Source organism: Athalia rosae, chromosome 3 (assembly GCF_917208135.1).
Source record: "Athalia rosae chromosome 3, iyAthRosa1.1, whole genome shotgun sequence".
Lineage (NCBI taxonomy): Eukaryota > Metazoa > Arthropoda > Insecta > Hymenoptera > Athaliidae > Athalia > Athalia rosae.
In genome coordinates, this window is record NC_064028.1 from 3,178,830 (window position 1) to 3,201,913 (window position 23,084).

At 36.2% G+C, this 23,084-nt stretch overlaps 2 protein-coding genes across 10 annotated transcripts; one reads left to right on the forward strand and one right to left on the reverse strand.

Moving 5' to 3' along the window:
* The first annotated feature begins 20 nt into the window (after window positions 1-20).
* LOC105686347 (alsin) lies at window positions 21-9,831 on the forward strand. 5 transcript variants are annotated; one of them, XM_048652329.1, is made up of 14 exons: window positions 21-2,166; window positions 2,234-2,821; window positions 3,054-3,423; window positions 3,706-3,750; window positions 3,979-4,180; window positions 4,257-4,437; window positions 4,524-4,690; window positions 4,817-4,926; window positions 5,009-5,220; window positions 5,299-5,862; window positions 5,931-6,107; window positions 6,182-6,347; window positions 6,418-6,600; window positions 6,684-9,831. In XM_048652329.1, exons 1-14 carry the CDS (start codon window positions 485-487, stop codon window positions 6,729-6,731), a joined length of 4,695 nt encoding a protein of 1,564 aa, XP_048508286.1. In that variant the 5' UTR covers window positions 21-484; the 3' UTR covers window positions 6,732-9,831. The 5 variants fall into 5 exon arrangements, with proteins under 5 accessions (XP_048508286.1, XP_020708134.2, XP_012256470.2 ...); XM_020852475.2 differs by having other exon boundaries at window positions 3,709-3,750; XM_048652330.1 differs by having other exon boundaries at window positions 23-2,166; window positions 2,234-2,806.
* On the reverse strand, window positions 9,081-22,975 carry LOC105686356 (carboxy-terminal domain RNA polymerase II polypeptide A small phosphatase 1). Of its 5 annotated transcripts, XR_007277509.1 has the most exons (7): window positions 22,841-22,975; window positions 17,729-18,535; window positions 15,531-15,961; window positions 14,674-14,859; window positions 13,744-14,554; window positions 13,582-13,676; window positions 9,081-13,381 (listed from the first exon to the last, which is right to left on the reverse strand). XR_007277509.1 is itself a non-coding variant. In XM_012401067.3 (5 exons), the coding sequence occupies exons 2-5, from the start codon at window positions 17,796-17,798 to the stop codon at window positions 14,360-14,362; spliced, it is 882 nt and encodes a 293-aa protein (XP_012256490.1). In that variant the 5' UTR covers window positions 17,799-18,535; window positions 22,841-22,975; the 3' UTR covers window positions 9,081-14,359. The 5 variants fall into 5 exon arrangements, 1 of the variants encoding a protein (XP_012256490.1); XR_001103049.3 differs by having other exon boundaries at window positions 9,081-13,676; XR_001103050.3 differs by having other exon boundaries at window positions 13,582-14,554.
* Between the last annotated feature and the right edge of the window lie 109 nt (window positions 22,976-23,084).

Below are 23,084 nucleotides of genomic sequence, written 5' to 3' on the forward strand. Positions count from 1 at the left end.
TGTGGTCGATCTACAAAAGAATCTGTAAAAGATAAAATTATTGAATTCTCCCCTCGTTATCCAATCCCCTCCATGAGAACATTTTGGTATCACAAGAATGTGGAGTAGGCGTGTCTTGGAGAAATTTTCTGTCACTTGTCAGTTGTCAGATGTGCAGTTGGGTGGCTACAGACATCAGTGCTAAGGGTGGCTAGGGGTGACCAAAGACACGGAGGAGTATTCCGTGAAGGTATCTAACAAGGGATTGTGTTTAACGAATGTGTAATTTATCTGCGTTGAAAGGAGGGTACCATCCCACACGATGATACTGTATAAATTGTCGATAGATACGATACGTCGTATTTCCCAACGTATTTTGAACCGCGATCAGCAACTGTGGGCATCATCATGACAAACGTAAAGAACGATAAACATTTTTCCACACATTACGTCATTTTGGAGGTTAACTGTCACCATCGCATAAAAAATTGGTGCTAACAGAGCAATGGAGAGGTACATGTACTTGTGGCGAGGTCGTGATAAGATATCTTACACATTTGGTGATCAGCCGAACGGCCTTGTCTGCAAACTAGCAACTGTCAAAGACCACGTATTTGTTTCAACCACCACGAACAATCTCTATCACGGTGTTGTCACTCAACTCGATCCCAAATCTCAGTGTTCTTTAACATTTAAAAGGGCGCAGTTCTATGCCGTAGATATTACCTCTAACTCGGAACACTTGTTCGTTGTTAACAACGAAGGACAAGTCCTCAAAGTCAATCCAGATGACTTGACTATTCTCGACACCATCACATTACGAGAGGATTCTAAGACTTGCAGTCATGGATACAAAACGGATAATGAATTGGTCAAGGTAAAGTCTCTAGCCGTCAGCGACAATGCGATGCTATTTATCGCTGAAAATGGCCAGCTTTGGGCTAGCGGAGACCAGCCACAGATTGATATTAACACATCTGAGCCAAGGAAGGTGACATTTTTTGACGGTCGAATAGCGTCTGGCATTGCCTGTGGTTCCAACTTCAATGTGGCACTTGTCAGAAAGGTGATGAAGACTATAAAGGATGACACGGATAGCGAAAATGATCTGGAGGAAGAAGTGTTTGTTAGTTCTTGTCCTCATTGTGTAAGCGATGTTATGTTGAGTCCAGCTAGCCAGCCATCGACCGATACCTGTCCCCTTGGTTTGCATGTTAGGCAATCCAGTGAAGATCATTCCACTATTTCAACTAGTGCGCCATCAACAGCTAGCAAAGACCATGATCACGGTTTGCATCTCGATGATGAAAATCAATTCGAGGATACTTCCAAGCTTCTGACAAACGGTGATGAAAGCTCTGATGGTTTAACTGTGAAGCTTGAACGAGAAGAGAAGAAGAATGTTATTTTCATAAATACAGAAGCTGCTAGGCAATTTTTAACAAGACAATTATCATGGGTTTCATCTTATGGAAATGCAGGAGAAGAGTTGCTTGCTGAATGTGCAGACAAACCTACTAGGATATTAAAACAAAATGTATCTAACATGGCCAATCTGGTTTATGAAGGTGTGAAAACTGTGGGTGATAAAGTGGTTACACTCTCCCGACACATGAGTGGTAGTTCGGACACTAATGAAGCGCAAGACAACGGCCACGAAGGTTTCGAGGAGCTTGGAAAAGAGGAGACTAAACCGACAGCTACTAGTCTAGCTAACAGTCTTCGCTGCGAAGAATTTCCTTGGTCGTCAAGTGCCGGAACTTCAGAACGAGAATTATCAGAACAGGGACTAAATGAGAGAATAAATTCCTTGGTTCGTACAGGCAATAACTTGCTTTCAACCGAACTCTGGACTTGGGGAGACGTTCAGTATGGTCAACTCGGGACTGGAGATATTGTTAAGAGACCTAGGCCAGTTTTAGTTACAAAATTAAACAATTTGGGTGTAAAAAAGATTGTATGTGGCAGCTTCCACATTCTTTCGTTAACGTTAGATGGTAGAGCTTATGCCTGGGGAAGAAATAATTCGTCGCAAGTTACACCGCAATCACCCACAGATCAAAGCTCACCAAAATTATTCATTAGCCCAAATTTGTCTCCAACTGAGAGAGCAAGAAATATTGCTGCTGGAGATAAACACACATTGATTATGACGCCTCTAGGATTATATTTCATGGGAAAATATAGGTTTGTAGCAAAATCTCGTATTCGTATCAATCACGCATGCAACTTTGTATTTTGAAAATTTTTCTAGCTCGGATAAGACAGGGGAACTGGTGAAAATGGAAATACCAGAAGATTTGGGGTACAGTCCAAAACATATCCTCAGCTCGGGATTGTATAGTTGCTGTACGACGATAAATCAGCCAACTTGTAACATATCATTAGAGCTGAGAAACGAGCAGATATTTCTGGAAGAGATGCTGGCAGTTTATCAGAACTTGATAAAACCATTTCAGAAGAAAGGGGGCGCGACACAAGAATCAAACGTATATGAAACCCTGTGTCAGTGTTACACAGAGCTAATAAGTTTCACAGCGTTGAACGTCCTGAGTTTATGGGATTATTACGACCACATCGGTGAAGCTTATGAGGTTTTAGTTGTGGCTAGCATAGAGGAATACATAACTGTGTACAAACACTATCTAAATGCAATATGCGATGTCGTATCTTTGGGAGGGTTCACACATATAGCCAGAATAATTGACGTACCCCAAATTCTGACTAACATATTTATGGATGAAGTCAAAGGAAGTAAGGCAAAAAAAGCAAACAACGAAACAATCATTGCACTAGCCTTACAACACCCATTGAATAGACTGAACAGGTATACTGCGCATAGGTATTCATGTTTCCGCTCAATCATTAAATATTCTTGTATTCATTGAGTTTCTTTTGGCTTCTTTTGTATTAGCTATATCTTACCAGCTTTCCAATAGATTTTTTCTAACATTAAATTCCAACAATATCATTTCTAATAACGACGTCTTTGTCAACCATTATGTTATTTTTATTTTCAAATCAAAACTGAATGAGATTGACACTAAACTTGCACTCAACTTTATCAATAACAGGTACAAGGCCATGATACAGAGCCTAATAAGAATCAACGGACCTAAATTAGGAATAGAAAGACTCCAGGAAGCTCTTGGAAAATGGGAACAAATATGCGATGAACAGGATCGCCGGCAGAAAGAAGCTGAAACTACTAAACAATTTTGGGAAAGCTCTGGAAAACTAGTCGAGTTATTGAGATCACCGGACAGAAGATTAATTAGAGAATCTAGAACGCATCCAATAGCAGTATTAAATTCCAGTAGATTTTCAACTCACTGGTTCGTGTTATTGACCGATATCTTGATCCACGTTAACGGAACTTCTCACACGGTGCATCCCTTGCCTACGCTCTGGGTAGAACCTTTACAGGACACAGACACCCTACAGGTGAGTAAAGACTGAAAATCTTCTGCCATATTCCAATCAATTTGCTAATGGCGGTTGTAATCTAGAAAGACTTATTGAGCTCTGCATTATTACATGATAATAACGGTTTGAAAATCGTTAATTTTAATTATTAGAGCTGGGCGAAAAATACCTGTAATCTGGTTGGCTTGTTTTTAATTTACCCTCAGTCTTTGGGTTTTTATGGACAGCTAGGTGCTTACGGCTTTTTTCAAATTTATGTGATTGATTCATTTTTTATATTTATGTTTGTTTTGTTGGGAGGAGCATGTTGCATGGCGAAAGTTGATGAAAAGAGGATTGATATCGGTAGGTATGCACAATTATACTTTCTCACCCCAACGTCAAAAACCCATGCAAGATTATCCTTCAAGATCTTTACCCACACCTCTGGAATAGAATTAATGCTGGTACTTTGACGTCAGTATTTTTTTTTTTTAAGCAAAAGTTTCTCATCAAATAATTGCAGATCGTGAATCGCGCGGTTCACCAATTTTGAATAGAAAAAACTCAACAACATTTTTCGCTATATTTCAGAATGCCTTGTCCGTAACAACACCGGAGGACAGTTTGGTGTTGTATACGCCAACTCCGGGTGAACGTACAGAATGGTTACAAGCTTTACAAACTGCTATAAAACGCAGTCTTCTGAGAGTGGTCGGTCACGTTCCACCTTTAGTTCGATCAAGTTCGTTCGCTTTCACTAAACACAGCATTTACAAAGATGCCAAGTATACTGGTACGTCTCGACAGGATTAGATCGATGATTTTTTATCCTCAATTACGCTGAACTAAAACATTCAAACCTCATACAGGGCGATGGTTAAATGGCAAACCACACGGTGCTGGAAAATTAGAATGGACGGATGGACGAATGTATGTCGGGCATTTCAATCGGGGTGTTATACACGGTATAGGGAAAATGGAAATACCTACTCAAGGGATATATGAAGGGCAATGGAAGGATGGTCAACAGAACGGTTATGGCACGATGAAGTATGTTTCTATAAAATTATTACCCGTTGAGAGTAGATGGATGTCAATCCTCCTGTAAGTATAAGGCATTTTCAAACTTTTTACAGATACATCAATGGAGATATTTATGAGGGATATTTTAAAGATGGATTGCCGCAAGGATATGGCATCAAAAAAGAAGGCCATTTCATGGCATCCGTTGCATCGATCTACATCGGGGAATGGGTGGCTGGATTAAAACAGGGCTATGGCGTTATGGATGACATCACAACCGGTAAGTGGTATCAAAATATACTTGTATACGAACCGAATAGTCGTTCGTTTAAGCTGTGCAGATCATTTGGGATATCGAGCAGATACTTGCGTCTTGAGAAGTAATGTCGAAACGATATTATTTCAGGAGAGAAGTATCTAGGTTCTTGGAGCAATAATATGAAGCACGGATGTGGCCTAATTGTGACGTTGGACGGCATATATTACGAAGGGGTATTCATGCAAGATATTTTAACGGTCAGTTACAGGCTTTTGAGAATTGCTGCAGTATTGATAAATATTCAGAAGATGATCATTTACTTCTACAATATATTTACAGGGCCATGGTGTGATGATTTTTGAAGATGGTACTCATTACGAAGGGGAATTTCGATCCGCAGGTGTTTTCAGTGGAAAAGGCACGCTAACCTTCAGCAGTGGAGATAGGATAGAAGGTAGCATGAATGGAGCTTGGAACGAAGGAGTGAAAATCACAGCTACTCTGCATATGAACGTCGCAAATGGAAGCTCGCATGTAAATGCCAAACCTATGTGAGTGAAGATTCGATTTTATTGATACCGTTGAGGAAAAAAATTATCCTTCTCATACATGATTACCTTGTACCACAGGTCTTTTGGAAAGCTTTGCGTGCCCCCGGATCAAAAATGGAAAGCAATATTTCGTCAGTGTTATCAGCAGCTTGGGGTTTCGGAGCCTACCGCTAAGAATAATAATACAGCAGCCAGTAAAATTGGGGAAACTCAAAGAGCGTGGCAAAATGTTGCGGTGGTTATAACAAACTCGCATCAAGATACGGTACAAAAAAAAAAAGATCTTGCCAGTGATTTGACCAGCAGCGGAGAAAGACATCGCAACAATGTTGACCATTTAGAAAGAATACCACAGTTTGGATTGGATAATTTAACCATCTCAACTTATGGTGAAGTACATGACTATTTGATAAAAGCGTTTGAAAGTATTCACCATCCTCTCGGAACTTTATTAATCGAAGTAGCAGCGGCGTACACAGCTACCTACGGGGGCGTAAGGGTACACCCGTTATTGCTCAGTCATGCAGTTTCAGAGCTACACAGTATTACCTCAAGAATCTACTTCGTCGTTACCCTGCTATTTCCGGCATTACCACCCGGTGGACAAGAACTTGTACTTGAATCCGAAGATGGTGAGGAAAGGTGAGAATTTTGTGCTCGTCGTTACGATACTGATTGCATATGATTGTTTATTTGGATTCTTTTTGCAGTAAAGTTGTAAGTGCCGCAGCAATTCTCCATCCTGTACTTCTTCCGCGCGTCCATTCAGCGCTTTTTGTCCTTTATGCCTTGCATAATAAAAAAGAAGACGATGCCTATTGGAAAAGATTGATGAAGTGGAACAAACAACCAGATATTACCCTGATGGCTTTTCTCGGGATCGATCCGTGAGTGGAATTGTTATTCACGATGCATTTTCCAAGGCACGTACGAATTTTATACGAAAGTTTTTACGTTCTAGGAAGTTTTGGAAGAACGCCACCAACCATCTTGCGGATAATTCTTTGCCCGGTGACTCTGAGCAGCTGTTCATAGACGCGGTTGAAACCCTGCAACAGTTAAAAACGACTTTTTCTCCACTCGAAAAATTACTTGTCATCAGAAATACATTCGAACAAATGACTCAGGTGAGACGACCGTTATTGACGAATAAAATTGTTTGCGAATTATTCATGATAAATACCTATTTATTCGCAGGCAGTTCAAAGACAGCTTGGCTCTACTTATCTCTGGACAATGGACGAACTCTTCCCAGTTTTTCATTTTGTTGTTGTTCGGGCGAGAGTTTTACAACTTGGCAGTGAAATTAATTTTGTGGAAGACTTCATGGAGCCCTACCTGCAGAATGGAGAACTGGGGATCATGTTTACTACTTTAAAGGTGAGAATAATACTTTACGACAATCGATTTCAGAGTGAAAATACCAAGTGCATCCCGAATATCATTTGCTTATATGTTCACAGGCTTGCTACTACCAAATACTCCAAGAAAAAATAAGTATGAGTAATTAAAACTTCTGAAATACGTAACAAATAACTGTAACCGAATGTAATTACAAGTGGCTCGCACAAGTGGTGTGTTGCATTTTGGATGTAGAAGCGACATGATATAATATATTTTATTTATTTGCATTTGATGTGATACCAAGTCGTGATATTCTTCAATAAAGCTTTGATTAATGTTAGGGTTCATTATAAATTGTAAATAGATGATTAAACGCAAGGAAAGAATTGACATATCAAAAACAAAGTAAAATGTTTGTTTCTTCGATTTTAGTATATAGAAACAGTTTAAAGATACGTCTTCCCGAAATTTACTCTTTTCCATTTACATATTTCACGTCAATCACGTTGCTCACAAAACACCATTACCATACGGAATCCTTGCTATGATCAGAAAATATTCTCAACAAAATTCGTGTCTGCAGCAATATTTAATTGACCTTTTTTTTTATTCAGTATTATTGATAGCATTTACGTCTTTGTTTATAAAATATGTACTTTTTTTCTTTACCGTCAAATCTTACTGGTATAAATATGAAGAAAAGTAATTTCACGATGAAATCAAAAATATGAGATAATAGTTAACACAAAAGTTATTGTTCAAGCTGGCAGCAGATCGCCAAGATAAATTTTTTTCGGGGCTAAAACATCGGGAACTAATCTCATTCTATATTTGAAACAGTCTTTATGAACTTGGCAGTTATTTTTAGTGATATCTATGGTAGTGCAAAAAATCTGTGATCAGTTTCCAAAATGCTAATAACTGTCTGTCCGGTATGATGAATATTTCGAGAGAATTCAAATATTGAATCAGATTACTTGATTGCACCTTATTAATCTCGTCGTGAGTAAAATAGTCGTGAGAAACAAAAAGTTCCAAACATTGGCCTAAGCTTACCGATATCTAAAATTTCGTTAGAACATCAACGAAACTGTACCTCTTAACTTATTATAGAGAGTGTTATATCCAGAAAGTTGGAAACACTTGAAGGCAGGCAATCTTACCGATAATATAGTGTTAGTCAGACGTTGCTAGAAACAAAGCGATCGACTCATTTGTAAGATATAACTTTCCATGTGAATAGATGTTATCCTAATTAAAAATATTACCGTTTCTATAGAAACCTATAGTCTGTGTGTTATTTAAAATTATTTTGGTTTTTTTTTTGTTTTCTTATCTTTTTTTAAAGATCTAATTTTTTGTCAAACTAACAAATACATACATACATTCGTAATGCATACCCATATGTATATGGCAGAAAGTTATGATATATTTATATTGATATCATGACGAAATGTACAGTGTTTAGTAATTACAGTGCGTCCAGTAATAAAGTGGTGTGATCACTCGCTATTCATTTGAAAAGAGAGTGATAAGAACACGTCGAAGTTCTAAAAAAAAGCCTTAAATTTTTGGATCATAATCAAACTGCAATGATAATAAGTCATAAACTGGAGCAATTCTTGGATTATATGAGAAATGGAAACAATACCTGTTACATAATATACCTATACCTATAATACATATATAGAGAGAAAAAAAAAAAATTATTGACGTTAACACATACAAAACTTCCTGTGATACCTTTGCTCTGGACACCCTTTGATTATAACGGATAGTGAATATGATTCTATTTTTCTCTTCGTCTTAATTTATGTTTGCATCAAGTAACTGCTTACGTGCTCTTTTGACGTGTTTAAAGAAAAAAACAAACCAAATGAAAGAAAAAATGAAAAAAAAAACAAAACAAAGAAAACAAAAAAAAATACTTCTAAAACTTCTACATTTAATTATCAAAGAAAACGTGTATCGGACTAAGGAAATAGATAAAATTCGCGTTATAGAAAGAGAATTCATTATCCTATAAACAGATAAGCAATTTTATGTGCAGATCGTAGCATGTACCTGAAATCATGAATATCAGAGGCTAACAATAAGTACATACATTAGATTATAAAATTAGTCACAGGAATACTCATCTTTGAAAATATTTTCTTCTATTCCAAAATGACAATCAACATCGTCACAAAGTATGCGTGAAAAATTAACTCATACAGCTAAGAATCTTGAATATCAAACGATATTCTATGTAGCTGTAAAATAACGATTCGCTGAACATAATGAGTGTCGTTAGCATCACTCAAAGAAAATTATTATCGTTCTACACTATTGTAAATAAAAATTTTCTTTCGTTGTTGAAAATTTCGTCTCTTCAATTTTCTGCATGATCCTTTGCAAAATATATTCCGCAACTTCCATCAATTAGATAATTTCGATCAAAGAAGATACAAAATAACAACAACCGGGTTCATAGGGCCCCTTGGATCTGAGGATTAATATAAAAGTAGATGTAGAACTTCAAGATTATCAAATATATATATTTTTTTTATTAAACACAGAATCACAGAGCAAACCGGACATATTGGAGGGGTGGGAAAGATTACATTTGTTTTTCTATTGGTACTCGAATCGCAATGTCTCCCTTGGATATATTATTATAATTAACATCATCATCATCATCACAATCATTATCATTATTGTTGTTAATATTATGATTATTAATCTTACTATCATTAACATCATCGTCATTATCGTTATCGATATTAGCAGTGTCATTAAATGATCGTAGATAGTCATGAATGTTATCTGTTTTTTAATTTTTTTGTATTATAAAAGTGTATTTCAAAATAAAAAAATAAAACAAAATAAAAAGCGAGACTTTGCGAGACGAGAAGCATACTAAAGTATTCAATAAAAGTTCTTAGCAAGAATTTAGATTTATTTACAAATCAAGGCAATTTGTTAATCATCTATATGTATATGTCCAACTCTCTCGTTTCGTTAAAAAACACTTTATGACAAAATTTTGTACAATATATTATCTCAAATCCTTATAATCCAGGGTTTATTATTTTTTTTTCCTTTTTTAAGTTTTTTTTTCCTTTTTTTTTTTATAAATCTGTTTGTATATAAAAAGTTATGACTCCGTGCATCGTCATTCAGCTAACGGGCGTTTCGAGATATACCTATGTCATCTCGTCAAATATGTGAATATGTGATTACATAAATACATTAAGGGGGGGGGGGGGGGGGGGGGGGGAGTAATTATCCTTAGAAAGCAATTGCTCTAAAATTATTAACAACTATTGCACTTTTTTTTCCATATCTTTCACCTCTATTTTCTCGATATACCAACAACAAGCTACGCAAAGATTGAGCAAAAAGCCTTTTATATAGGTATATATCGGCGCTCTAACAACGACGATAAATTATCGCGGAAGCACCAGCCTTGTTTTTCTTCTACTACTTCCATTTTCGAACTAATTGAAGATCGCAGGTTCTTTCACCGATGCAGGTGTAGATAATTAATTTTTTCACAATTTTGATAATTACATAATTTACACAAAACAATGCAACGAAGTATTGTTATAGTACATCAACGGAGGCTGAATGAAGAAAGAAAAAAAAAACAAAAAAAAATCAAACAAACAAACTACATTTAAAAACTACAAGTGATAATTCACACAATTTACATTAATTATCGTACAAATAAAAAATCTACCATCAAATATAAGATACTACTGCCGGTGAACGCCTCCAAACTTAATTACACAGTAGTTATCAATTCGTGGAACTTTTTTTTTCAAATATTAAAAATTTCCAAAAATTGAAGAAGAAAAAAGAAATTATTGGGTTCCTCTAGTTATTCAACTGTACTAGCTTCTGTTCACGTTTGGTACCGCGTATTGAGGAAAAAAAGGGGAAAAAAACCAAAAAACTATTTTGAAATGAACTCTAGACTCCATTGATTTGTGTTCTACAGACAACCAGTGGTGTTACTGTAAAAATAATGCAAGTTTCGTCGTTCAATTAGGACGATACCCTGCTGAATGAAGGATGCATCTACTCAAGTCCTGTCCAATTATATTATTCTAATCATCTGTACAAAACTCGTCCTTGGTGCTTGAGGCGTACTTTAGAAAATAGTAAGATTATTAATGTTCGTTCAAAGGCATTTTGGGCAGCTTGAGTAATGAAAATAATAACAATAACAATAGTAGTACTGATAATAACAATAACAATAATATTAAAAATAAGAATAATATGATGATGATGATGGTAAGGTGGTGGTGGTAGTGATGACTTCGATGATGATGATGATGATAACAATAATAATAATAATAATAATAATAATAATAAAATTAATATAAAACTATACTTTGTCGGAATTTAGTTAGATGAAAAACTATCTGCCGTAACCATTAGTTTAAGGCATCGTTTCTGACCTTCCTCATGACAGTATCTAGTCTGCATAAGTTATAACGTTTCAATAATCAATGGAAATTTAGTATACATATGCCAATGTTACTGATATCCCAAATATTGCGGAGCACAAGAAAAACTGATTGGTGGATTATAGCCAAAAGTATGATCAGAATAGAGTAATAATAAAAAACGTATTCAGTTACAGATATAAATTATACGAGTAGTAAAATATGATATCGTCGCTAAGTATAGTATGAACATTTTGAAAATGCTTAAAGAAAATTTTTTTTTTCTTTTGTTCCTTTTGTTTCTCATACTCCTGATCGACGCCTACTCAATCTCGTAAACAAATGTACGGATAATATTACTCGATATATGTATGTATAATTATAGTAAGGGTAATGTAGTTTAGAAAAACTAGATAATAATATAGCATAATATGATCTGTACACGGGTACTATGCTGAAAATTAGAGTTCTAACATAATAATTAGTAAGTATATACGTTTTTCTTTTGCTTAGCTATTAAGGGGGTATGTACTTGTAATTGATCAATCATATTTCAAAACTGTAGGATGCAAAGATTGGACCGTCGATACATCCAACAAATTATAGATACGCAATCGCATACTTGCATCTTTTTGTTTATTGGATAGAAAAGAAAAAAGAAAAAAGAAATTAAAATAAAAATAAAATAAAGAGATAAAAAACAAACAAAAACTATTGTTGATGGCTTTTTTTCTAATAAGTTATCCTTATGAGTTACGAAGAGTGTTACTCTTCACATATTCAGTATTCAATATTATAAACATAAATTATCATTGATGCAATATAATAAGATAATAATATCTGATAGTATACCCTGGAGGGAAGATAATGATATGCGTCGGATTAAAACTGTCCTCCGACATAGAAAAATTTAGAAATTTCTCGCCGCAGTATAATTATTTTTAATAATATTTTTTTTTGGAACCTAGTCACAACTTTGCTGATATCGAATAACTGTAAAGTTCCAACCATTTTCATAGCTATGCAAATACGTTTTAAGTTAAATTTCGTCACTTTTGATATATTTTGTTCGAAAGAAAATAAGTTTTTTCTTTATAATCAATATGAACCAATCTTTGCAAATTTCTATCGACAGTTTGTGGAGATTTTTGTTGATAATCAATCAATTGAAATTTTTCGTAAAAAGTAATTTATTTGTCCTGTAATTTCAACTTTTGGATAAAGAGTTTTTCACTAGAAGATAGAGAAAGAAAGGCCTCTTCGTTAACTTGTAATTTAGAAATGAATTATTCATTAGTTATCAGTGAATTCTGTTCAGTGCAACTCGTTACTTCAATTATCATAATTGCAGTACCACTTCAAATTTACCGAAGTGATTATAGGGTACGACAATTTTTAGAATACTTTTACTTTTGCAGTACGAAAAAATATCAAAGGCTTGCATGGTCCAGTGCAGCCTGTCTGTGCATTGAATTCATTATATTCATCCTATTTATACCTATATTCACGTATTCGGGTTACGATGACTCATACAAAACATTCTCACTCACGCGCACACACACTTAGTGGCACATTTGCACTTTTCTAATTGTAAGCCATTGTGGACTCGATTTTACATATACACAGATACTGCTTATTATTAGGTCACAAGATAACAAACTTTATCTGAAACCTGGTATTGCGTAACTGTTTTAAAATAGATGTTTAAGTTTCCATTCACATTCACGTATGTATTAAAACCCACTGAACCGCTTCCTCGAATTTGAACAATCAAACGGTTCAGCAACCTCACTTAACCACAGCAATGCATATTATTTTACATTTATCCCTCGTCGACAGGGATGATTGAATCAAAGGGGTGGGATAATCGTCGCAATTATAAGTCTGCAAAGTACTTAAAGAGCAATGTATACTTGCAGATTGTATTGCACAGTTAAAACAATCTCCGGTTGACTTGCTCGTATATTTGAGAATGCTGTAACACTGACTTGCCCTTGATTCTGACACAAATCGAGATAATTTCCAGAGATATTTTAATTATTGTCTAGCACAAGTGTTAGCTTCATGAAAATTAATGTGAAATCGATTTAAATATCGAATCTGGAAACCGATTACAACTACGAATCTCTCGAAACAATATCCGATGAATAATCAACTGGGTTCATAGTACGTAGAATCTAATTGATTGGAAACTGTGCAATTGAATAGCATTTGCCTGTTCAGATCAAAAAGCAAAGAAGCAAAACAATAGATAGAATATAATAAGATGGAAAATATTCTCACGTCAAGAGATGCTGTGTATAGTAAGGGCGATCGGTACTGGAATTTGCTTTTTTCTTCTCCTGATTCCATAGAGCGGTCAATTTGGAGGACTGCTTGGTTTTCTATGCGTATCAAAAATTACAGTGAAAAATAGGAACAGAAATAACAAGTTAGTGTCTATTAACAGATTTTCACAAATAACAGATCGTAGATGATCACGAAAAACTCTATGCATTTCAGGAATATTATCCTAAACTTATCAATACCTGATCATTATTTTCAATTCTCATTTAAGTAGTATTCCATTGGCATGTCTTCGTACCTTGTTCAATTTATACAGACAGAATCAACTGGAAACCAGAAGACAATAACTCTCGAAATATTACCGACACTAAGGATTGGGCTTCGAAGATCTAACTGAAATAGTTCGAAGATATCTGTAATACAATTACATTCTGTATATTAAAAACTAGGGTATACCTACCAGAAAATGGGCCCGTTACGATAAGCTTTAGAGATGGAATACGGTAACAAATTTAAAATTTGTTCAAGCATAACTCCATCTGTCTTGAACTCTGAGCAATCTATAGTTACTCTCGTTGCTCACACATCGAATACGTTTGACTTACTCAACGGTTCTTCCACAGATTCATATATCGTGTAATTCAATTTGAGATGAATGGATGGAAGAAATGAACTAGCGCGAATAATACATAAATCTGAATTATTGGCGATTGTTTAGAACCGAGAGGCAGATGCATTGCAATCAACAATTCACAATGATCGAACGAGCAACTCTGGAAGAGATGCTCAGATTGTTTCTTGAACCCCTGATTGTTGTGTCGATAAAAAAAGGTAGAGGTTCTGACCAAGCTCTGGAGATTTGCAGCAGCAAATTTTAAACTCGCTTTGCTTTTAGCCAATTACATACAAGGGACTAGTAAACACTGGTAGTTGTGTACTAGTTTTTTTGTAACTTAGCTGGGCATGGTTGGCTGTCCGTAACACAACAAGTGAGCGATGTAGAGGGCACGGATAAGAGCCCTTCTTACGGAGTGCTGAGGGAGGCTGCTGGCTGCTGAACCAGATGTCCGACGTTGCTAGGAATTCACAACTGGGGGACCAGAAACTGGGCTAGGGCTATTTTGTCTCGTTGGCGGGGCTTGATTGTAGGGATGATTGCTGTTGCAAAGTACCGTATAGATATTATCCACCTTGGTTAACTTTTCAAAGAAAGGTATAAGGTCTAGAAGTTCGGAATCTGTCATATCGTCAAACCACGATGCCACTGGTACCTGATTAGTACAGAAAAATATCAAATCATTGTCATAATTGCTTCGCTCGAGTGAATCAGAATAAATTTTACAGAAAAATATTTTACTATTCATGGGAATGAATAATTGAATATTCTCACCGCATTGTCTGGGTGGAAAATGTAGCTAGCAGGACTATTGTCAACGATTATGATTTGCTGAAGATCTCGACCCAATTTGTTCAGATCCTTAACGTAATTTCCTCTGTGGAAGACACACGACTCTCTGAATAATCTTGCTCTGAATACGCCCCATCGGTCCAATAAGTCTGCTACTGGGTCCGCGTACTGGAACATGAATACAATTTGAATTCGTCAGATGTATTATTTTTTCAAAATTAAGCCCATATTTGAAAGTGAGTAAGGGGTTTGAGTGGGTGATTCGATTTAAAGTGATTCTGAATGCCAATTACGATGGTTTCACTAAAGAAGCCTCATCTGAAAGTTGGTGGATATCATCTACTCTTCGTAGTTCTCGGAAGAGTCATGGAAACTATAAATAGTGTTACTTTTTGCCCGGCTCTGTCCATCTCGAAATAACTCCATGAATTAATGCATGTGATTTCTGCCTAAAGCGAGCTCAACAAAGACTTTTTTAAATGGATCTTTATTCGTACAGATAGAAGTATTAAGAAACAGGGCAGTTTTTGATATAACTGTATAAAATATGGGCTAAATTACTGTTGACTTGATAAAACGTTTCAAACTTTCTATCATTAGCATAGGAACAATGCGTGATGTAACAGTAGAACTGTTGATGCTAATTAAAATTCAATGGAAAAACTCGTGGTATTCAACAGTTGGGAGTGATTGGAATTTTGATAACGATATCGTTATTTTTGAAGTTTTTAACTGAGATCACATTATTTTACAATAGGGGTGTGGTTCTGAGCCTAAGTATAAAATGACTTGTGAAATTTGTGGTGAGACATTCCAGTAATTTCTCGACATGAACTTACCTTGGCTAGGCTGGCAGTGAATAAAACACACTCGTAAAGCTCGCCCATTCTTTGTAAAAATTCATCGACGTAAGGCCTCTTTAGTACATAGACCTGATGCACAGTACCATCTATTTCGACCGGTACGACAAAATCTGCATTATTAATTGGCTTGAATGAACTATGAACTAACGTTTCGTCCAAATCAATCACCATGCACTTTTTATGCATGTCCTGGTGGCGAACAGGGGGGAGTAAAAATCGTGGCGAACTGCTACCAAGGGATGGCGAAATTCTCCCATCGCCTTGCAAAGAGCTGGCTTTTGAACTTTTTGAACTACCACCTCTTCCTCGTCCCAAACAACAAAGTAGCGATCGTAGAAGACCTCGCCCTCTCGGTTTTTTCCCATTTCTCGGCCCACTGGCCACTTCATTTTCTCTCGGTAATTGAACTGCAATAATAGAAAATTATAATTAATATACGTTTTTAATCTGCTGATAAAATCTTCCATAAAAATATAAATAGGCTTGGAGGAAGCTTCTCCAAACCAAATATTTTTATCTGTAGTTGTGAGTTTGTCCATACTCTTCAAAATTATTGAAGAATAAATTCTTTTCCGTTATTTACAACGATCTTAAAACATCGTTAACATTTTGAATGACCCAGCACTGATTTAGTTTCAGTCCACACATGGAAAGATGCTTATTTAAATATCCAATCAGATAGGTATAAATATATGAATGCATTAATTAATGTATGGTCATAAAATTTTCATGCATATATTAGGCGACTTCGTGTGAATCTCAATACTCGTTCTTTGAATATTCTTGTGCTCATGCCCTACGACTGGTCGTTTGAAATGTAGCTTCGGATAGTAATTTAATCTCATACTGAGGAGCAGCTAATTACATAATACTTGATACAAACAGCAATTCGTCACATAGAAATGAAGAATTAGCCTCGACCACATCCTGCCACAACCGATTATGCAGTTTTATAATCTTGCATTTACGCTTAGAGACAAAAAACAATATGAGAGGCTTGAAGGTTTCTCTCATGACGATCCAGAAGAAATGACAATTTTATTCTACCACAAACCATCGTATAATTAAGGGTGGTTAGAGAATAACCAAATTTAGCCTAGAATGTAATTAGCCAACTTAGAAGTCGAAATGAAAGTAGACACTACTACAAGCCTCAAAGCTGTATAAGTAGGTAATCTGCAAAGATCAAACAAAACATGATTTGCCTCAGGCACTCTTCAGGTTCTAAACTCACTCACTCACTTGCCTTACAACTATTTAGGCAAAAATAAACCTATTTGTAGTATAAGTGCTGCAAGTATAGTAATGTATTGTCTTTCATGTTCATTAAATTCTGAAGAACTATGGAAAAATTAATTTACACAACCCCATCACAAGGTGTATATTTATACAAAGTAATCAGAAACATTCAAATTAAACAAAATATGGTTCAATGCTGAATAAAAGTTGAAGTATTCTGAGAGCTCGTTATTACCGGATCATTTGACGTAAGAGTTAGTTTTCAATGCAATATAAACAATAACAAAAAACCTAACAATGATAATAGCATAGAATGTATGTTCAAATGAATGCTTTTTGATTAGAGATTAGAGTTCCTCATGTATTATGACATCTTTTTTTCAACAACTCATGGCCATAAATTTGGCTAGGAATTGACACATCGATTCAGATAAAATTATTCAATAATTTCATTTCCAATTTATCTATCAATAAAATAAAGCAATAAACTAACGTTTGCATAATTAGATGAGTTTATATTAAACAAACGAATCCGATTGTAAATGAGGTATGCTCATATGTTGTTCTACCCAATAATAAAGGGTGATTTGTAGACTCAACAGATATACGCGGTTAATTAGCTATTTGTGTAATATTTGTGAATATAATCATGGTAAATTATTTATTACCACTCCGAAACACACGCCTATATTTGACCCGCCGAGAAAGTTTATTCGAATTAATGATTTGAAAATACGACGATATTAAAAGCGGATTGCAAAACAATTTGAAGTAATTGTTGGAGGTGCATACTCGAACGATTTTGCAATCAGTTCTTTAAATTGCGAACTAGATAAGGGCCGAATTAAAGACGATATTGAGCATCTGGAGAAATCTGCAGAGGGGCTCAGAAAATTGTGATGAAAAACATCCAGTAGGCGAGTCTCGGTTCTTACCTTTCTCGTTATTAAACTGGCCTAGTTCGTCATCCCGCGAAACTTGGGTTATAATGGACGATGCGTCCATTTAAACATTTGTTGTTAATCTTCGGCTCAATCCTGAACTCTCTGGGTTTGTTTTTTAAAAATCACTTGAAAAACAAGTACAACACGCACGATCCAAGGAGCGACGTGCGTAATTTCAAAATGGCTGTCACACGGTTACGATGTTTTCACTCACTGTAGTACAGACATGCATACATAGCATCGTTGATGGGATTAAACTACCTACTACATGGAAACTCTAAAAACTTTTCTGACGCCGAACCCTGAGCCCGTATTAAGGTCTGCTGTCGGTAAAAAGTTACTACGTGTACCAAATTCCCACACATCTACACAGAAAACGGATTGCACGTCGAGAAGGATGATAGCAGAGAATAGAATGGGAAGCACGCACTAGTTTCACTTTTGTCTTTTCTCTGGATATTTTTATCTTAAGGTAGCCCAGCTGCTAAACGCTTCTTCAAACGCGTACGTCACTTGCCTGCAGTTTTAATCACTAACCACACCTTTTTTCTACACGTTTTACCTCAAGGACTGATGAATCTTTATAGCTCCAAGTAATTTAGTTAATGACTTGTTTCAGATTGTAAGCAAAATTCCGCTGCCTTTATAACTGTTTAACTTGTACCCAAATCTCTTGGAAGTAAATTCTCAGCACTACCAGCGTAAACGCACGGTATTACTACCTATACGCATCGTTTCCTCAGACTTGTGGAGCTTCTCTATACACCGGTTCATCAATAGACGAAGTGTACCCAAAACCTTAGAGCATATATTACATGGAGGGAGCATGGCCTATCTCTACTGTGCCAAAATCTTGTAGCAAGCAAGTAAGACAGAGCGCGATAGATTTCGATCATCCCCATCTCTTTCTGGCATGCTCCGATTGGCTGAAGGCTCGTCCCCTCTCTTTTATGAGAGTATCGTATGATACTCAGGCAGACCCCAGAAATAAGGGGTGCCGATCGAGTTTGTTTACATATTATACGTGCGAACTGATGCGAACCAAAAATATTTGTGTAAAACGCAAATGTTTTTAATTAGTGTCACACAATGCCATATACGTGTCGCGTTCCGAACTGTAAGGCAACTTATGGGACCAGTGAAACATTAGACGTTAGTTTCCATCAGTAAGTACCGCATAGATATACGAAAGTTATTGCATTTTGAGGTTAGAATGATGTAGGAAAGTGTATTTAAACCTTCCTAACATTTTTCAGCTTGTCTGCTGATAATAAATTACTTTTACAGTACATCATTCTCTAGTCTTAATGCTAATAAAACTCTAAACATCTCTACATGCTATCATAGGTTACCAAAGAACAATGAGCGCGGTAAAGAATGGACAGAAACCCTGTGGAAGAAATGTAACGTGGAGCTACGCACATCAGATCGATTGTGCAGTAGACATTTTGATCGCGTTTGCTTCAGTGTGGGCCCGTTTGGAAAACGGAGACTAAAATCTGATGCTGTGCCGACTATATTCGACAATACTTTGTCTGGAGACAAAGTTTCTGAGTAATTATAAAATTGATATATAATCTATGGTAACTTTGTATTTGCACCATTTCATTTTCAGATCAATAGAAGAAGCCATAGAAGTTCCTAATTCGGATTCATCATCAGTTGAAAATCCCAATCAAAGCATTGAGTAAGATTCTTTATTTTCACGTATTATGTTCGAGAGTTGAGTTGAGTTGAGACTCACAACTACAATAGAATATGACTTTTTGTACATGACGAGCAAAGCCAAAAAATTAGCAATATGCTTCGTTATGTTTTCAGGATACCTCCAGAAATAGACTATGGACAATCAACTTCAAATTCTGAATTGAGTAAAGCTTCTGGAGTGACCATTAATGACATTGATGAGTAAGATTTGTTCGGATAACATCAGCACTAATAAGAACATGATTTAACAGTCATAGCTACATTTATACATCATACAAGATTTGTCCATGATGATTTCAGGAAAGCATCAGAGCCGGATGCACATCCTCAAAACAGGAAGAGGAAATATAACAAACGTTACTTCACTGACTGGAACCTGGATGAACTCGAATGTACACCAAAAGTACGCAAAGTACTCGAATTGGGTAGAGAAGAAATTTTATTACAGCGCCGTAAGATTCGTACTCTGCAAACGTACAAATGTAGGATGATGAAGAAAATTAAAACATTGCAAGGCCTTTTAGAACACTTAACTAAACGCAACTCCATATCTAAAGAAACATCGAACTTACTCGAGGTAAATGTTCAGGTCGAAAGTTGAAACGAAAATAATTGTGCTTGAAATTCACTGTACTATTATATCTCTCCAACTAATCTGATGAAAATCAGAGCTTAGAAGTATCAGTGAACGAAAGCTACTTGAAATCAAGAATAATAAATTTGAAAGTGAAACGGTGGAGAATATTATATTCCAATTGAAATTGCAAGTAATGCAAGTTTCTATAATTAGATACAATTTATTTAATTATTTATTCATATTTTTCTAAATTATATTTTACATAAAATGCACCTAGATATTATTTTCAATTTTTTGAACATAGAAGATTTTACACCTATAATTATTCACAATTATTATTTACTTAATATACATCCAAAAATACTAATGTTTCAATGTTACTATTAATCAATTTCGACATAATTATTATTTTTGGTCAAAATTGTATATTGCACTAAATTAATCAATAATTGTTCATACAAATTCTACATTATCGAATTTACTGATGAACATAAATGTACAAATTCAACATGACAGTCGACTATTTCATTTGTGTTAGGTATCTATGCCCCAGTTTGGAAAAGAGATGTTACAACGATTACTTCATCAATCCAAAAAGAAGTTTCCACCCGCATTACGTTGCTTTGCTACAACGCTACAGTTTTATTCCTCGAAGGCTTACAATTATGTCCGCACTGTGTTTTGCAAGAGCTTACCTCACCCTAACACAATACGCAAATGGTACCAAAAAGTCGATGCATCTCCTGGTATTTCCAAAGAAAGCGTCATAGCACTCAAGAACAAGGCTACCGCAGCACAAGAAAATAATCATGTGGTTTTATGTAACATGATAATGGATGAAATCATGATAAAAAAGAAGACTGAATGTGTTGCTGGTAAAATGTGGGGCTACATCGATCTTGGGACAGGATTGGATGATGATTCTTTAGACGAGGCAAACAACGCATTAGTGGTTATGCTAGTGTGCATAAACAGTCATTGGAAAATCCCTTTTGCCTACTTTTTAATATCTACGTTGAGAGGACATGAAAAAGCTAACTTGGTCAATGAGTGTTTGAGAGTTGTTCATGAGACTGGCGTTGTTGTTACCTCATTGACTTTCGATGGTGCTGGATCAAATATGGCTATGTGCAACATTCTGGGAGCACAAACATGGTTATCGGAACGTGATCGTTTTCATTTCCCTCATCCAGTGACTGGAGAACCTATATTTATTCTATTGGACCCATCTCATGCCGTGAAGCTTGTAAGGGGCACTGCTCATGATAGAGACTTGGTCGACGAAAACAATAAATGCATATCTTGGAGCTATATTGGACATTTAGTTGATCTGCAAGAAGAGGAAGGTCTACATGCAGCTACTCGCCTTAGAAGACGACACCTTAACTGGCAGCGCGAGAAAATGAATGTGAAACTGGCTGCGCAAACATTAAGTAGCAGTGTCGGGCATGCCCTGCTGTTTGCGGAAAAAGACTTGAAGTTGCCTAAATTTCAGGGAGCCGAAGCCACTGCAAGATTCTGTTTCATGATTGACAGTGCTTTCGATATTCTAAACTCACGCAATAGATATTGTAAGACACCGTCCAGAGCTGGCATAAGCCCAGACAACATTGTTAGTGTTAGACAGGAGGTACAGAAAATAACTCGGTACATCAAAACGCTAAGAGACTCGGAAGGACTAATAATAGAATCAAACCGGAAAACTGGCTTTATAGGCCTTATTACATCATTATCAAGCGTCATCAAATTATATGACAAGTACATCACATCTAACAATGCACCTATGAAATACTTGCTGACATATAAGCTGTCGCAGGACCATCTCGAGGTGTTTTTTAGTGCAATACGTAGTCGCGGTGGATTCAATAATAATCCTACCTGCTTTCAATTTGTAACAGCATACAAGCGATTGCTAGTTCATGCCGAAGTGAAAGGCTCAGAACGAGCCAACGCTACTGCACTCGACAGCACAACCATCCTGCAAGTCACTAGTACTGCATCAAAAATATCAATGGTTGATGAGCTTTGTTACCAGGAAGAAATTCTGGATACCATTGGAAATGACGACTACCTCGATCCTGCATGGACGAGAGCGAGCACGGAATACATGAACCATATCCTACAATATATTGCTGGATTTGTTGTTAGAACTGTTATCAAAAAATTAAAGTGCTTTATCTGCCCCTTTCTGCTGACATCGGATAATAGTAGTTCTAAGTTACTGAATAGAAAAACCCGGGGCGGTTTGATTACGGCTTCTCCTGATGTTGTGGCCATCTGCTGTTTATCAGAAAATCGATTCCGAGCTATGTATGCACCCCAGAAAAATATTTTCAACAAGCTCAGCACAGTCATTATACGGTCGGTACCGCATCATCTGCTTGAAACAAATCATATTTTCGACCAAAATCCGCTTAGCGATCATAGATTTCAACTCATAAAGCTCATTGTTCAAACGTATTTGCATATACGAATAAATCATGAAGAGAAAGGACGTCAAGAGTCGATAGATCGGATACGTAAAGTGTATTCTCGAATGATTGTACACAGGCATCAGTAAATACAAAATTGTTATTCAAGTATTTTCTGATTACCACTCCTGAATCACCTTCCTGCATATACTAAATGCTACAAAATACATTTATATAATTTTTAGAAAAATTTTCACCATGCTCAGGGCCCTCCACAGTTGCGTTACGCTACTATCGTGTTAGAAAGAGATGGGGATGATCGAAAGCTATCGCTCTCTGTCTTACTTGCTTGCTACACTTTTCTGCCACTATGCTCCCTCCATGTAATATATGCTCTAAGCCCAAAACAACGCTGCTAAGGTAGCGTCCTACAATGGTCACACAACGCACTACATTACAAACTGTTTACCACTACACAACGGCAAAAACAGAATTCAATTCTTACTGGACCGCAGCCGCGCTGAACTGCCGTTCGAATTCAATATTTACTTACAATGAGCTTGTGAACTGTAAATTCATATTAGTAAAAAATTATTTACGTAGTTTCAAAGCTCGTTTATCAACGCATAAACGCCTTTTACATGTTATTGCA